General features: G+C 40.2%; 1 protein-coding gene across 1 annotated transcript in view; it reads left to right on the plus strand.

The window, feature by feature from the left end:
• Nucleotides 1–18,678, plus strand: part of LOC126353902 (signal recognition particle receptor subunit beta-like) — a 50,061-nt gene that overhangs the window by 29,261 nt on the left and 2,122 nt on the right. Inside the window, exon 4 of the mRNA XM_050003126.1 lies at nucleotides 13,727–13,858. Within this exon, the coding sequence (XP_049859083.1) occupies nucleotides 13,727–13,858 (132 nt within the window). The remainder of the gene's footprint in view (nucleotides 1–13,726; nucleotides 13,859–18,678) is intronic.

Genomic DNA, 18,678 nt, shown 5'->3' on the forward strand with positions numbered 1-18,678 from the left:
ATCATTGGTTGGATTAAAAGACACTGCCTGAAAAAAAAAAATAAAAAAAAAATATATATATATATATAAACTGTCCCGGAAGTCATACCTGATGGCTCCTGATACCATGGTGCCAGGGGTAACACTGCCGTGCCTCTCCAAAACATTAGAAGAATGGGACCCCTCTCCAAGTCACTGCCATAATCACTGACGATGATCATCAGTTGTGATGTCCTCCTGTGGATCCAGGGGTTAGAATAGGCCTGAGGTATTCCTGCCTGTCGTAAGAGGCGACTAAAGGAGTCTCTCATGTTTCAGCCTTTGTGATGGTCCACTGTCGGGTTTCACCTCCATCTTTCTAAATTTTCCCGAAGAACGAGCCAATTGGGGAAGGGCACCTTACATGGTGCAGTGTGTCCATTGTGCATTGAGATATCTTTCTCATCATCGCTCATGATGACCTGTGTGGTAGTTAGATTAGATTAGCACTTGTTCCATAGATCATGAATACGACACTTCATAATGATGTGGAACATGTCAGGTTAATAAAAGATGTCTATAAAAGATATTACATGACACTTTTTTTTTTACGGGGGTTGGGAAATTACCCACTTACTATATCCAAAAATTCATCTAATGAGTAGGAGTTAAGAAATTCTTTTAATTTCCTTTTAAATGCTACATTGCTATCTGTCAGACTTTTGATGGTATTGGGTAAGTGACCAAGGCTTTTGTGGCAGCATAATTTACCCCTTTCTGAGCCAAAGTTAGATTTAACCTTGAGTAGTGAAGATCATCCTTTCTCCTTCTGTTGTAGCCATGTACACTGCTATAATTTTTGGATTCATTCGGGTTGTTAATAACAAATTTCATAAATGAATATATGTATTGTGAGGCTACAGTGAAGATCTCTAGCTCTTTAAATAAGTGTCTGCAGGATGATCTTGGATGAGCTCCAGCAATTGATCTGATTACGTGCTTTTGTGCAATGAACACTCCTTTACTCAATGATGAGTTACCCCAGAATATGATGCCATACGAAAGCAGAGAATGAAAATAGGCGTGGTAAGCTAATTTAATGAGATGTATATCACCAAAATTTGCAATGACCGTAATAGCATAAGTAGCTGAACTCAAACGTTTCAGCAGATCTTCAGCGTGTTTTTTCCAGTTCAACTGCTCATCAACGCATACACCTAGAAATCATGAATTTCTGATCAAAGTCTATATGTTTTAATGGTGTCATTCCATTTACTGTGTGGAACTGTATATACTGTGTTTTATCAAAGTTTTCCATTTGCAGAGAACCACTTAATGATTTTTCTGAAAAACATTGTTTACAATTTCATCAGTTAATTCTTGTCTGTTGGGTGTGATAGCTATACTTGTATCATTGGCAAAAAGTACCAGCTTTGTATCTTTGTGAATATAGAATGTCAAGTCATTAATATATATTAAGAACAGCACCCCATTCTTGACTGTTCCCCAGTTTGAGAAATCACCAGTTTTTTTTTTGCGTATTATGTGAACTGCTTATTTCAACTTTCTGCACTCTTCTAGTTAGGTATGATTTAAACTGTTTGAGACAGTCAAAAGCCTTCGAGAGATCACAAAAAATCCCAATGGGTGACTTCTGGTTACTCAGAGCATTTAATATTTCATTAGTGAAAGTATATATAGCATTTTCTGTTGGAAAAACCTTTCTGGAAACCAAAATGACATTTTGTTAAAACTTCATTTTTGTGAAGGTGTGAAACTACTCGACAATACATTGCTTTTTCAAGAATTTTGGATAAGGCAGTCAGAAAAGAGATTGGGCGGTAGTTGTTGACATCAGATGTATTCCCTTTTTTATGCAGTGGTTTAAGAATGGCATACTTCAGTCTGTCTGGGAAAATACCCTGCTTCAGAGAGCTATTACATATGTGGCTAAGAATCCCATTTATCTCTTGGGAACAAGCTTTTATTATTGTGCTTGCAATGCCATCAATTCCATGAGAGATTTTATTTTTGAGAGAGATTATCATCTTCCTAATTTCAGAAGGAGAGGTGGGTGGAATTTCAAATGTATCAAATTGTGTGAGTAAGGCCTCTTCCATTAACTGCCTTGCTGAACATGTAGATCCTATTTTCTCTACAACATTTAAAAAATGATTATTCAAAATGTTTTCGACTTGTGGCTTGTTGTTAGTCAAGTTTCCATTCACTTTGATGGTAATGCCGTCATGCTGTGCTCTTGGTTGCCCTGTCTCCCTTGTAATACTATTCCAAATTGTTTTGATTTTGTTATCAGAGGTATTAATCTCAGACATGATGCACATGCTTCTGGACTTTTTAATAACCTTTCTTAATGTAGCACAGTAGTTTTTATAATATTTGGCTGTTTCTGGGCCATTACTCTTTCTTGTTGTTCGTTACTGCTCCCTTTTGTGGTTACAACATCTTTTTATACCTCTAGTAAGCCAAGGTTTTTTGCATGGTTTATTATAATTGGCTTTAACTACTTTCTTGGGGAACAGTTTTCAAATTCTCTTATAAGTGTATGATTAAATAAGTTATATTTTAAATTAGCATCGAGTTCCTTGTATACCTCATCCCAGTCTAACTGCTGAAGATTTTCCCTGAAATTTCTAATTGTTGAGTCATTAATTGAATGCACAACTTTTGAGGGTAGTTTTGAATTACTGAATAGAGCTATGTCAATACTGTAACTAGCTGTTGCACCATGACCAGGAAGACCATTCTCAACAGGACAAGAATTTATGTTTTTAAACTTATCTTGGTCTATAAAAGTGTTATCTATCAATGTGCTGCTGTCCTTTACTACCCAAGTAGGAAAATTAATGACAGATGTCAAATTGAAAGAACCGAGCAAGACTTCCAGGTCATACTTCCTATTACACTCTTTCAGTGAATCATCATCATCATCATTTAAGACCGATTATGCCTTTCAGCGTTCTGTCTGGAGCATAGCCCCCCTTATAAAATTCCTCCATGGTCCCCTATTCAGTGCTAACATTGGTGCCTCTTCTGATGTTAAACCTATTACTTCAAAATCATTCTTAACCGAATCCAGGTACCTTCTCCTTGGTCTGCCCCGACTCCTCCTACCCTCTACTGCTGAATCAATGAGTCTCTTGGGTAACCTTGCTTCTCCCATGCGTGTAACATGACCCCACCATCTAAGCCTGTTTGCCCTGACTGCTACATCTATAGAGTTCACTCGCAGTTTTTTTTTTAATTTCCTCATTGTGGGCACCCTCCTGCCATTGTTCCTATCTACTAGTACCTGCAATCATCCTAGTTACTTTCATATCCGTAACCTCAACCTTGTTGATAAGGTAACCTGAATCCACCCAGCTTTCACTCCCATACAACAAAGTTGGTCGAAAGATTGAACGGTGCACAGATAACTTAGTCTTGGTACTGACTTCCTTCTTGCAGAAGAGAGTAGATCGTAGCTGAGCGCTCACTGCATTAGCTTTGCTACACCTCGCTTCCAGTTCTTTCACTACGTTGCCATCCTGTGAGAATATGCATTCTAAGTACTTGAAACCATCCACCTGTTCTAACTTTGTTCCTCATATTTGGCACTCAATCCGTTCATATTTCTTTCCCACTGACATTACTTTCGTTTTGGAGATGCTAATCTTCATACCATAGTCCTTACATTTCTGATCTAGCTCTGAAATATTACTTTGCAAACTTTCAATCGAATCTGCCATCACAACTAAGTCATCCGCATATGCAAGACTGCTTATTTTGTGTTCACATACCTTAATCTCACCCAGCCAGTCTATTGTAACATTGAAGTCCCCACAAATAATAATTTGTTCTCCCTATCTGACAGATGGCACAACAAGGCATCCAAGTTTTCCAGGAATAAATGAAAGTTTCCTGAAGGGGACCTATATACTGTTACAATTATAAAAGAGCCCTCCTTCAGTTTAAGTTGACAGGCACATGCTTCTATATGTTGCTGTAGACAAAACTTTTTTGTATCTAAGCTTTTTACACAGTGATAACTTTTGACATATATGGCAACTCTTCCTCTCACCTTATTCTCTCTACTCATATGTGCAGCTAGTTTATAACCACTATTTACCTTTTCCATATCAGACACAATGTGATGCTCAGACTGGTATAGTATATCTATTACATTATCTGATTCAATGTCATCTAAACAAACCAGGAACTCATCTACTTTATTCTTCAATCCCGAAATATTTCGGTGAAAAATGGTAACATTATTATTTACTTTACTGTTATGAGAATCTTGCGAGTTTTGGACCTCTTTAGCACCTACCTGCCTGAACTTCTCATTGGACACTGATATTAGTCTAAAAAGTACATCCATGAGTACTAGTGTCCCCCCCCCCCCCCCCCCCTTATGGATTTTGCCACTTCCCCATCTTCCTGTCAGTGCCCCGTCATCAGGCCCAAGGATGCCTGCAAAACTTTCACATCTGCTGTCAACGTTGAAACTCCCCCATATGGTAACATCAATGTGATGATTGAGCAGGTGACTACAACAATTGTTTTTGTGTCGGAAAACACGATCCCTCGCTCTTTAGGATGTCCTCTGCGAAAGGCAATCCCTTGGTGATTGCCACAAGTCACTGAAGCAGTTAAGGAGCAAGCGAGCTGTACAGCACCATAAATGGCACCCTTCCCTGGAGCACGTCACAGACTTTAAACGGCTCTGTGTCTGCGTTTTGCCAACTTATCAAATGACGGAAGTAGGAGTGTTGGGAGAGATATGTCTTGACCATTGGTTGCCATATGTCACCTTCCTAAGTCTGGGCAAAGATCAAACGTGTTTTCCGGTACCACACTCTAACAGGTGTTCCCGGTGTTAACATAAATGGCATGTTATCTACTGACACAAACGCGATTGTGGAGCACTCTGATGAGCACTATTCTCGAGCCTCTGCATCAGAGAATTACCTTCCCGCCTTTCATACTCTCAAACAGCGGCTGGAAGGAAAAGTCCTCTCTTGTTCACTACACGCCACAGTGAATCCTATAACACCCCACTTACAGAGTGGGAGCTCCTCAGTGCCTTTTCACATTGCCCCAACACAACTCCTGGGCCAGATCGGATCCAGTCAGATGACTAAACATCTCTCATCTGAGTACAAGCGACATCTCCTTGTCATCGTCAACCAAATCTGGTGTGATGGAATCTTTGCGCTGCAATGGCGGGAGAGCACCATCAGTCCGGTGCTCAAACCTGGTAGAAATCCACTTGGTATGGATATCTGTCGGCCCATCAGCCTCACCAACATTCTTTGTAAGCTGCTGTAATGTATGGTGTGTCAGCAGTTGGGTTGGGTCCTGGAGTCACGTGGTCTGCTGGCTCAGTGTCAGTGCGGCTTCCGCCAGTGTCACTCTTCCACTGATAATCTTGTGTCCCTTGAGTCTGCCATCCGAACGGACTTTTCCAGACACCAACACCTGGTTGCCGTCTTTTTGATTTACGAAAAGCGTATGACATGACCTGACGACATCATATCCTTGCCACATTATACGAGTGGGATCTCTGAGGCCCGCTCCCAATTTTTATCCAAAATTTCCTGTCGCTTCATACCTACCATGTCCAAGTTGGTGCCTCCCATAGTTCCGCCCATATCCAAGAGAATGGGATCCCACAGGGCTTTGTATTGAATGTCTCTCTATTATTAGTGGCCATTAATGGTCTATCAACAGCTATAGAGCTGTCCGTCTCACCTTCTCTATATGCAGACGACTTCTGCACTTCGTACAGCTGCACCAGTACTGGTGTTGCTGAGCGGGGCCTACAGGGAGCCATCCACAAGGTGCAGTCATGGGCTCTAGCCCACGGTTTCCAGTTTTTGGCCGCAAGGTCGTGTGTTATGCACTTCTGTCGGCATCGTACTGTTCATCCGGAACCAGAACTTTACCTTAATAATGATCCACTCACTGTAATGGAGACATATCGCTTCTTAGGACTTGTTTTTTTTATGTCTGATTGACTTGACTTCCTCATCTTCATCAGCTTAAGCGTAAGTGCTGGCAGCACCTCAATGCCCTCTGCTGCCTGAGCAACACCAACTGGGGTGCAGATTGCTCTATGCTGGTGCAGCTCTACAGAGCCCTTGTTCAATCCCGCCTTGACTATGGGAGTCAGGTTTGTGGTTCGGCGGTGCCCTCAGCATTGCGTTTACTCTACTCAGTGCACCACTGTGGTGTTTGCCTAGCGACAGGAGCTTTTAGGACGAGTCTGGTGACCAGCGTCATTGTGGAGGCTGGAGTCCCTCCATTGCAGGTTAGGCGTGCACAACTGCTGGCCGGTTATGTTGCACATGTTTGTAGTTCTCCTGCGCATCCAAATCACTGTCTCCTTTTCCCACCCATGGTGGTTCATTTCCCGCATCGGTGGCCCTGGTCAGGGCTTCCAATTGCAGGTCATGTTCGATCCCTTCATTCCGAACAGGAGTCCTTGCCTTTACCACATATACTTGAGGTCCATTTACGCACACTTCCAAGTTGTACTACTGGCCTGCAGCTTCACCTGGACCATTCACGTGGTCCTAAGGACTCAAGTTAACCCTGCAAATCTCCACTGTCACTTCCTCTCAGTTCTTGACATGTCCGAGGACATGAAGTGGATTACACCGACGGCTCGATGGCTGATGCTCACGTCGGCTTCGTGTATGACCATGGAGGACATATTGAACAGTGTTCCTTGCCCAATGGCTGTAGTGTTTTCACTGCCAAGCTGGTGGCTATATCTCGTGCTCTTGAGCACATCTGGTCATGCCCTGGGGAGTCATTTCTTCTGTGTATTGACTCCTTGAGCAGCTTACAAGCTATCGACCAGTGCTACCCTCATCATCCTTTGGTAGCAAATATCCAGGAGTCCATCTATGCCCTGGAACAGTTCATTCATTCTGTGGTGTTTGTCTGGAGCACAGGTCACACCGGAATCATAGGCAATGTACTTGCCAACAGGCTGGCCAAACAGGCTATGCAGAGACAGCTTATGGAGATCGGCTTCTCTGCAACTGACCTGCATTCAGTACTCCGCTGCAAGGTTTTGCAGCTTTAGGAGATGAAATGGCGTAACCTCAGTACGCACAACAAACTGCGTGCCATTAACGAGATTACGAATGTGTGGCAGTTCTCCATGCAGGCCTCTCGCGAGGACTCTGTGATTGTCACTTCTTCTTCCGTGTGTTTTTGCTAATAGTGTTCCATAGATTTCGTGTTTGTTTTGAATACAGTCAGAGAGAGACCCTTTAGTCAGCCACAGTGCCAGTAGTGCTAGTGTTTGTTTTGAATACAGTCCAGAGACAGGTAGTGCTATTTTCATTGTTTTCTACAAGAGGTGTCTAGTACCCACAGTTTAGTCAACTATCAGCCACATTTAACGAATTAGCAGTCTAGTTAAAAGTTGATTAACTCTCTACGGTAAATTGATTTCTTAGGATGGATAGGACGTGTGACTGCTGTGTGCAGATGCAGGAAGAGCTGGCCACTGTTTGCGAACAGCTGAACGTGTTTGAGGCCTCGGTCAGCCGTCTTCAGGCTGCTGCCTCGGAGTGTAGCGGCAGTGGGGAGTCTGGTGCGTCACATGGTACACTCCATGTGTTACGTGCTTCACTCATGGTCCCTGCTGTCGAGACATCGTCGCGGGTACCGGGCACGGTTGGGCCACCCTCTCCCCAAGTGTAGTGGCGGGTTCAGCGACGTTCGCGGCACACAAGGTGAAGGGTCAATGTGGAGGCTGGCCGTGTAGCATCGCCCGCTCTGCCTGAGAGTGGACATGTGGCCGCTCCTTCAGCAAGGTCCAAGCAGGCACACGGGGGAGAGGTTTATTAGTGATTGGGAGCTCCAACATTAGGCAGGTGATGGAGCGCCTTAGGGAAATAGCGGAAAGGTCGGGGAAGAAGGCCAGTGTTCACTATGTCTGCTTGCCGGGGGAACTCATCTGAGATGTGGAGGAGGCCCTGCCGGTGGCGATAGAGAGCACTGGGTGCACCCGATTGCAAATTGTTGCTCATGTCGGCACCAATGACTCCTGCCGCCTGGGTTCAGAGGTCATCCTCAGTTCATACGGGCAGTTGGCGGAGTTGGTGAAGGTGGAAAGCCTCGCTCGCGGGGTGCTTTATCTGAAAACTACCTTGAGCAGTTAAACAGAGAACCGACATGTGGTGATAACATATTAGACCTTCTGGTGAAAAACAGACCCGAACTATTTGAAACAGTTAACGCAGACACCAGGGAATCAGCGATCATAAAGCGGATACTGCATCGATGATTTCAGCCGTAAATAGAAATATTAAAAAAGGTAGGAAGATTTTTCTGTTTAGCAAAAGTGACAAAAAGCAGATTTCAGAGTACCTGATGGCTCAACACAAAAGTTTTGTCTCAAGTACAGATAGTGTTGAGGATCAGTGGACAAAGTTCAAAACCACCGTACAATATGCGTTAGATGAGTATGTGCCAAGCAAGATCGTAAGAGATGGAAAAGAGCCACCGTGGTACAACAACCGAGTTAGAAAACTGCTGCAGAAGCAAAGGGAACTTCACAGCAAACATAAACATAGCCAAAGCCTTGAAGACAAACAAAAATTACGCGAAGTGAAATGTAGTGTGAGGAGGGCTATGCGAGAGGTGTTCAATGAATTTGAAAGTAAAGTTCTATGCGCTGACTTGGCAGAAAATCCTAAGAAATTTTGATCTTATGTCAAAGCGGTTGTTGTTGTTGTTGTTGTTGTTGTCTTCTGTCTTGCGACTGGTTTGATGCAGCTCTCCATGCTACTATATCCAGTGCAAGCTTCTTCATCTCCCAGTACCTACTGCAACCTACATCCTTCTGAATCTGCTTAGTGTATTCATCTCTTGGTCTCCCTCTACGATTTTTACCCTCCACGCTGCCCTCCAATACTAAATTGGTGATCCCTTGATGCCTCAGAACATGTCCTACCAACCGATCCCTTCTTCTGGTCACGTTGTGCCACAAACTTATCTTCTCCCCAATCCTATTCAATACTTCCTCATTAGTTATGTGATCTACCCATCTAATCTTCAGCATTCTTCTGGATAACCACATTTCGAAAGCTTTTATCCTCTTCTTGTCCAAATTATTTATCGTCCATGTTTCACTTCCATACATGGCTACACTCTATAGAAATACTTTCAGAAACGACTTCCTGACACTTAAATCTATACTCAATGTTAACAAATTTCTCTTCTTCAGAAATGCTTTCCTTGCCATTGCCAGTCTACATTTTATATCCTCTCTACTTCGACCATCATCAGTTATTTTGCTTCCCAAATAGCAAAACTCCTTTTCTACTTTGGGTGTCTCATTTCCTAATCTAATTCCCTCAGCATCACCCGACTTAATTCAACTACATTCCATTATCCTCGTTTTGTTTTTGTTGATGTTCATCTTATATCCTCCTTTCAAGACACTGTCCATTGCTGACACGGACAGAATTACAATGTCATTGGCGAACCTCAACGTTTTTATTTCTTCTTCATGGACTTTAATACCTACTCCGAATTTTTTTTTTGTTTCCTTTACTGCTTGCTCAATATACATACTGAATACCATCAGGGAGAGGCTACAACCCTGTCTCACTCCCTTCCCAACCGCTGCTTCCCTTTCATGCCGCTCGACTCTTATAACTGCCATCTGGTTTCTGTACAAATTGTAAATAGCCTTTCGCTCCCTGTATTTTACCCCTGCCACCTTTAGAATTTGAAAGAGAGTATTCCAGTCAACATTGTCAAAAGCTTTCTGGAAGTCTACAAATGCTAGAAATGTAGGTTTGCCTTTCTTTAATCTTTCTTCTAGGATAAGTCGTAGGGTCAGTATTGCCTCACGTGTTCCAACGTTTCAACGGAATCCAAATTGATCTTCCCCGAGGTCAGCTTCTACTAGTTTTTCCATTCGTCTGTAAAGAATTCACATTATTTTTTTGCAACTGTGACTTATTAAACTGATAGTTTGGTAATTTTCACATCTGTCAACACCTGCTTTCCTTGGGATTGGAATTATTATATTCTTCTTGAAGTCTGAGAGTATTTCGCCTGTTTCATACATCTTGCTCACCAGATGGTACAGTTTCGTCAGGACTGGCTCTCCCAAGGCCGTCAGTAGTTCCAATGGAATGTTGTCTACTCCGGGGGCCTTGTTTCGACTTAAGTCTTTCAGTGCTCTGTCAAACTCTTCACGCAGTATCGTATCTCCCATTTTATCTTCATCTACATCCTCTTCCATTTCCATAATATTGTGATGAAGTACGTCGCCCTTGTATGTCAAAGCGGTAGGTGGATAAAAACAAAATGTCCAGACACTCTGTGACCAAAATGGAACTGAAACAGAGGATGACAGACTAAAGGCCAAAATACTTAATGTCTTTTTCCAAAGCCGTTTCACAGAGGAAGGCTGCACTGAAGTTCCTTCTCTAGATTGTCGCACAGATGACAAAATGGTAGATATTGAAATAGATGACAGAGGGATAGAGAAACTATTAAAATCGGTCAAAAGAGGAAAGGCCGCTGGACCTGATGGGATACGAGTTCGGTTTTACACAGAGTATGCAAAGGAACTTGCCCCCATTCTTGCAGCGGTGTACTGTAGGTCTCTAGAAGAGTGTAGCGTTCCAAAGGATTGGAAAAGGGCACAGGTCATCCCCGTTTTTCAAGAAGGGACGTCGAACAGATCTGCAGAACTGTAGACCAATATCTCTAACATCGATCAGTTGTAGGATTTTGGAACACGTATTATGTTCGAGTATAATGACTTTTCTGGAGACTAGAAGTCTATTCTGTAGGAATCAGCATGGGTTTCAAAAAAGACGATCTTGTGAAACCCAGCTCACGCTATTCGTCCACGAGACTCAGAGGGCCATAGACACGGGTTCCCAGGTAGATGCTGTGTTTCTTGACTTCCGCAAGGCGTTCGATACAGTTCCTCACAGTTGTTAAATGAACAAAGTAAGAGCATATGGACTATCAGACCAATTGTGTGATTGGATTGAAGAGGTCCGAGATAACAGAACCCAGCATGTCATTCTCAATGGAGAGAAGTCTTCCGAAGTAAGAGTGATTTCAGGTGTGCCGCAGGGGAGTGTCGTAGGACCGTTGCTATTCACAATATACATAAATGACCTTGTGGATGACATCGGAAGTTCACTGACGCTTTTTGCGGATGATGCTGTGGTATATAGAGAGGATGTAACAATGGAAAATTGTACTGAAATGCAGGAGGATCTGCAACGAATTGACGCATGGTGCAGTGAATGGCAATTGAATCTCAATGTAGACAAGTGTAATGTGCTGCGAATACATAGAAAGAAAGATCCCTTATCATTTAGCTACAATATAGCACGTCAGTAACTGGAAGCAGTTAATTCCATAAATTATTTGGGAGTACTTATTAGGAGTGATTTAAAATGGAATGATCATATAAAGATGATCGTTGGTAAAGCAGATGCCAGACTGAGATTCATTCTAAGAATCCTAAGGAAATGCAATCCGAAAACAAAGGAAGTAGGTTACAGTACGCTTGTTCGCCCACTGCTTGAATACTGCTCAGCAGTGTGGGATCCATACCAGATAGGGTTGATAGAAGAGATAGAGAAGATCCAACGGAGAGCAGTGTGCTTAATTACATGATAGTTTAGTAATCGCGAAAGCGTTACGGAGATGATAGATAAACTCCAGTGGAAGACTCTGCAGGAGAGACGCTCAGTAGCTCGGTACGGGCTTTTGTTGAAGTTCCGAAAACATACCTTCACCGAGGAGTCAAGCAGTATATTGCTCCCTCCTAGGCAAAGAGACCATGAGGATAAAATCAGAGAGATTAGATCCCACACAGAGGCTTATCGACAGTCCTTCTTTCCACGAACAATAAGAGACTGGAATTGAAGGGAGAACCGATAGAGGTACTCAAGGTACCCTCTGCCACACACCGTCAGGTGGCTTGCGGAGTATAGATGTAGATGTAGATGTACTGGCTCCGCATTGGCCACGCTTGGGTTACACACGGCTACTTCCTGCACCGTGATGACCCACCTCAATGTCGGTGTGGCGCCTTGCTGACAGGGACCCATATCTTGGTGAGCTGTCCTTCTTTGGTTGCCCTGCGATGGACTCTTCAGTTATTGGACTCGTTGCCATTAATTTTAGGCTGACAACGCCTCATCAGCTAATTAAGTTTTATGTTTTATACACAACGGTGGGTTTTATCATTCTATATAAGTTTTAGCGCATGTCCTTTGTCCCTTTGTGTTCTCCACTCTAAAGCTTTCAGGGTGGATGTTTTAATGTGTCACGGAGCGGCTGGCTTTTCCTTTTTATTCTTGTGGTCGGCCAGCCACGGTCATCTGCTCTCTTGTTTTTACCCCTTCTACCTGTTTCTTGCCTCTCTCTGTGGTTTTCTTTTCCTGTTTTGTCTCTGGTAGTGTTGGTTGTCCTTTTGTCGTTCTTCTGGTTCTTCCTTCTTCTGTCATTGTGCTGTAGGTCTCCTTTCTTTTCTTCTTCCCTTTGGGTAATTATTTTACTGCCGGGAACAAGGTTCCGATGACCTTGCAGTTTGCGCCCCCCCCCCCCCCCCCCTTTCCTTCTCTTTTAAACCAACTGACCAAACCATCAGTTGTGATGTAGAACTGTGATTCATATCCAAAAACACAGTAACACTATTCACCACCAGTCATAGCTTCCCAGCCATAGCACCACTCCAAATGATGCAGTCATCTGCTAGTCTCTAACCAGTGGTGCAAGCTGATACAGGCTGTTGCAAGGAGTTCATTTCTTGTTCACAGATGGCAGGTGAAAATGTGTAGAAGTTACAGTGTGCATGGTGCACAATATGGCAATCATCCCTTGTGGTGATCAGATGTGCTCGACCCCAACACTGAGGAGCATGCTTGCCCTAACATTCCCATAGAGTTCAACATAAGCCACTGTCACACCTAAAAGCCCCAAAATTCTGGATGTTTCATGATATTACTAGTTGACCAAATGGAGACTGATAATGAGGCCACTTTCAGACTCTGTCAGATGCAGAAAATGCTGTCACATATGAGTATGTGGCATTTCCATGTTCTTCAGTTTACAGTCAACACCTAATCCTATCACGCTGCTTGTGTACCCTACCAGGTCGGGTAACAACACTGAACATGAGCAACACTGATGCACTCTAGCAGTTGTGGAATTACAACTGTAGTGATTTACGTAGCTGCTGATAGTGTACATATATGAAGTTACATTGACATCTGACCATGTCTTCTGGGTGCTTCACTCTGTTTTTTCAGCAGTTTCTTAATTTTATTTCATGATCATGACTACTGTTCAGTTTAGGCTGTGTTCCGTTTTTTCAGGTGAGTGTAGTATAATTTGTGAAATGGACATACTTGGGTTACAATTTGAACGTTCATCACACATTGTTCCACGAGTTGGCCAGAATCTAGAATTAAAATGTGACACCAAGTGTTTCCTGAATAACAGTGATGTAAAATAACAAAATAAAAATGACTACACACCCAAAACTGTGGAGTAGTGATCATCACAAAATAAAAGGAGTTTTTTGTTCAACCAATGTTAGCCTGTACAACATACTGTTATCATTCGAAAAATTTATATTGGCTATGGTTTCTGTTGCAACAAAAATATTTTATCAACTAAATGGTTAAAAGATCTGCTTAGCATGTCTGCGAATGATATTCTGTGCATAAACATTATGTATTAATAGTATGTTTTGTTTCAGATACTTGTACACCTTGTTGTCCGAACCGAGTATCAAATCAAATGTAACACCATTCCTAGTGTTGTGTAACAAACAAGATCAAACAATGGCCAAAGGGAGCAAAGTAATTCAAGCATTGCTGGAGAAAGAAATGTGAGTACTTTATCATTTTACCAATCTTCACTGCTGTATCACCTGTGTTAGAATGACTTGCATCCCTGAAATATGTGCAAAAAATTCTCGAGTAGTGCATCAGTACCACAGATGTGAAAAGTCACCAGTCTCTGAAAAGTACACCTTGTGTATGAAGCATATTAGTATGACTTATTTTGTAGCTTTTGTGGAGTGTCCCTCTGAAAAAATTATTTTCTGCCCTACTTATTAATAGAGTGTCTGCAGGTATTGGTTTTGCAAGTGATGATCATATATGAACTTAGCATGCTATGTTTGTTCGTGAGATACAGAAGCAGCAAGTGTTAACACTGTGTTCCTGGGCATTCAAAGAGTATTGATATATTTTGCTAAACTTGACTAGTTAATAAAATAAGAGAATACTGAAAGACGTTATGGCAAATATAGGTCAGTATGTTGTTATAAATGGGGAGAAATTGTCAGATGTGAAAGTAACTTCGGGCGCACCGCAAAGAATTGTTGTAGAACCATTACAGTTTATGATTTTTTTTTATTTGTATGTAGAATAGCTTCATGGGACTGTTTATGGACAATGATGATCTGTGTGGGGAAGTCACAACTGCAGGGAAGTTCCAGGGAAATGCAGAGAGACCTGAAGAGAATTGATGTTTGGTGTATTGAGTGACAGCTGATCATCAACATAAACAAATATAATGTATTTCACATAAATATGCAGAAGAACTATTATTGTTTCACTCTGCCTTTAGTGACCAATTGCAAATATATAGTGGTGTGCATATTGAGTAATTTGAAGTTGAATGGCCATATAAGACCAGTCGTAGGGAAAAGGGAGATCTCTGGCTAAAATTCTTGGAAGGGTTGTAAAGGAATGTAATTTATCCCTTTTGTTTGACACTCTTTTTTATTGTGCCTATCTGCAAATAGCATCTGCACTTTATGGTAAAGAGCATAATATTGTAAGAGTACACATTGCAAGATATGTTAAGCAGTGTTTTACCTACCACTGTGATCAAATTGGAACAACTTGATATTATACAGAGGCTACCTGACTGTTGTACTTTCTGTGCACCATTTGTGAATTGGAAGGACAAAGAAATGGTATGTGATGTATCTACATTACATGCCGTAAGTGGCTTGTGGAATATAAAAGCAAAGTAGCTGTTCATGCTAAAGATCAGCTTTAGTATCTTGATGAATTTGTCTTACAGATAGGAAACATCAGGAAGCAATGTCAAAAAGATTTCATCTCGTTCATGCAGACTGCTCCTCCCAAAGCATTATTTCCTCTGATAGTTGCAAATTTATTATAATTTATGCCCAAAAAAGTAAAGATTTTGTAATAATAATAATAATAATAACAATAAGTCTTCATACAGAGGAGGAAAAATTAGGAAAAGTTATGATATCATGAGTGAAGTAAAAATTTTGGATATGATACTGACAAAAAATGTATGACAGGGATCATGATCCCTTCTGCCTTTCTAGTGTTAATTGGTCTGTTGACCACGAGAAGCAATGAAACACACAAACACTAAAAATAATATAGTCCTATGGCATGACTGGCTGGCAGTCTCTTGAGGGATGTACTCCACCACTAATCTGGCAGTTGAAACACTTAAGTAATTTTATGGTGACCAGAATTAATTCTTCACCTGGGAAGTGAAGAGGCAAGGATATTGTCTGCCCAGTCTTATACTGTTGATCAACACAATTGAAGTAGTGTGTCTTTTTCCAAAAAGAATAGGCGAAAATTATGTACACATGAAGGTTTTAGTATAGACAATATGTGGTTTTAGTATAGATAATATCTGTGGTTTTAGTGTAGACAATATCTGTGGTTCTTCTTGAGAGAGGGGGTGGGAGGTGTATTTGCTGTGGTCCAAGGCACGTTTTACTGCCTGAACTTTTGTCTAGGTCTGTTGGAACACACACTAAAGATATGGAGACAACTGATTGATTATCCCACAATTTATTTATTTATATAGCATCTGTATTATCACATTCATGATATTGGACTTGTCAAGGTACAGAACAGTACAAAATATTACATATTTGCATCATGTACAAAATCTTATCATTGGTATCAACACAGCTTTATAAAAGAAACATTATTCTGCTTAATAAGATTATAAAATTATACACGTACATACAGATAAAATAATAGCCAGCGAAACACCTTTGTTGATGTTACTAAAACTATTAAATACCAATACTTTAGTTAACTAGGCATAGTTATATATGGCACAAAAGTTAGGTGCATAATTAGATTCATACATGGATAAAAGAAGTTTGGTATTATCTAGGAATGGTTTGATAATTATGAATTTTTGTTTAGAGAGATATGAAGCAGAGCTACAGATTTGAACAAAATTCCAGGTATTCATTAATGCTGTAGAAGCTGTTGTTCATTAGTAGGGTTTTTAGCTCTTTTTTGAATGTATTAATGTTTGGTATTTTCTTTTGATGCTATCTGGCAATGTATTGTATAGACTTTTTGGTTTGTAAAGAGCAGTGTCTTGATATATTGATTTTATGTGCACTTCCCTGTTCCTTGTTTGATAATAGTGGATCTCACTATTCAAAGACGAAACCTGGTGGTTTTTAATGAAGCAGATATTTTCAAATATGGATATAGATAGTAAGGTCAATGATTTTTAATTCCTTGAAGATACTTCTACATAATGTTCTGTAATCAACATCACTTATTAATCTTACAGCTTTCTTTTGGAGTTGAAAGACTGCTTTGCAAAAGAGGTATTTCCCAAGAACACTATACCATACTTCAGTAGACTATGCATCTGTCCATAATAAGCACGTAACACTGTTTCGGTATTGCAACAATCTTCAAGCATTATTAATATGTAACAGTATTTGCTTAATTTTTTGTTAAGCATTTCTACATGTTTTTTCCCATCTTAGATGATCAGCCACCCGTAATCCTAAAAGTTTTATGTGATTCTTTTTCTGAATTTGGCTATTTGATAATGTGAATTTTGCATTGGTCCTATTTCTGTTCCTTAAAAGGTTGAAGTTCATCCACACAGTTTTCTTGTCATTGACAACTAGACAGTTATCTTTAAACCATTTTTATGCCACTTCTGCTGTTTTGTCAATTTTTTGCTGCATCTCATAATCATTTTTCCCTTTTATAATGAAGCTGATATTATCAGCAATGTAGTATCAGCTGTTGAAAACTGTTGTGGTAGGTCATTAATAAAAATCAAGAATAAAAACAATCCCAAAATTGAGCCCTGGGGCACCCCATAATTAACTCTTTTTATATTCAGAATGGTACAACTTACCATCTCGAGAAATTTGTTCTCTTTGTTTGCTATCAGTTAAATATAACTTGAACCACTCGTAAGAAACACCATGGACACCATAATTATATAGTTTTAACAGCGATAGATTATTATTTATAAGATCAAACGCTTTGAAACATCAGTAGCTTTGTAAACAAGTTTAGGAAATTGGAGAGAGCCATTTGTGTATATTTGCCTTTTCTGAAACTAGTCTGTGCATTTACAAGAATTTTCTTTTTGTTTAGGAAGTTTAGCAATCTGTCATACATTATTCTTTCAATTATTTTTGAAAATACAGATCATGATGATAGTGGTCTGAAATTTTTAATGTCTAACTTGTCACCACTTTTATAAACTGGTATTACTGTTGACTGCTTAAGTTTATTTGGAAACACACTAGTCAAAGAAATCATTGATTATATCCACAAGTTGAGGACGACATTATCAGTACTGTATTTAATAATTTTGTCACAGATACCAATAATTTCCACAGGTCAATTTACTCTTTAGTTTGCTGATAGCCGTTTGTGCTTCTTTTGGTGTTGCAGGATATAGGTACAGTGCCCTTTCTTTTATTGGAGCTATTACCTTTGTCTTTGGATTACATTTAGTGGTGACCAGGTTTTGGGGTACATTAATATAATGATTCTTAAATATATTAGCTATTAGAAGTGGATCATCAACAATTTTATTTTTTGTGTTTTATGGTGATTTTATTACTTGAGTTTTCATGTTTGCCTGTATGATTGTTAATAACTTTCCACATAGATTTCATTTTGTTGTTACCCTTTCTGATAGATGAATCATTGTACTTCTTTTTGCAGCAACTATAGCTTCCCTGTGCTTTTTCCTGTAACACTTTACATATGGTTTTAAAGTGGTATTTTGCTTTGCTCACTTATATAGCATTCTAAATCTTTCTGATGACTCTTTGATTTCACTTGTTGTCCATGAATTTGATTATTTACTTTTTTTTGTTTATTTTCATTCTCTTCAGATTAAATGAAATATCATAGCAGTATTTATAATTTGACAAGAAATTGTTGAATTTTATGCCTACAGAAGTATTGGTTTCTATGTTCCAGATTACATTTTTTTTTAAACATGCTGTCATATTAATTAACCCTCTCTCAGTATAGCTTCTGTTGTCACTTTTCTCATAAGATTCCTCTAAAGTCAATTTAATCACATGACGACCAGAGAAATCTGTATTCAATGTCTCAGAGTTAAAGCCACATCTTGATTTGTCAATGGATATTTGGTCTATAGTACTTTCACTTTTGCTGCTGTTTCTGGTGGCATGTTTCAACATACGTGTCCACATTGTATGTTTTTAGTAGAGTAACCAGTTTCTGCCCGCCCCCCTCCCCTTTTTTTTACAGTTGTCCTTGAAATTAACATTCAAATCCCCAAGCACAAATAATGTAATTTGACTGACTATTTAGATAGTTCAGAAGATTTTCCAAATTTTCAGAGAACGACTCAAAATTGCCTGATGGGGATATATATGCAATTATA

This window comes from Schistocerca gregaria, chromosome 3 (genome assembly GCF_023897955.1).
Source record: "Schistocerca gregaria isolate iqSchGreg1 chromosome 3, iqSchGreg1.2, whole genome shotgun sequence".
Taxonomy (NCBI): domain Eukaryota; kingdom Metazoa; phylum Arthropoda; class Insecta; order Orthoptera; family Acrididae; genus Schistocerca; species Schistocerca gregaria.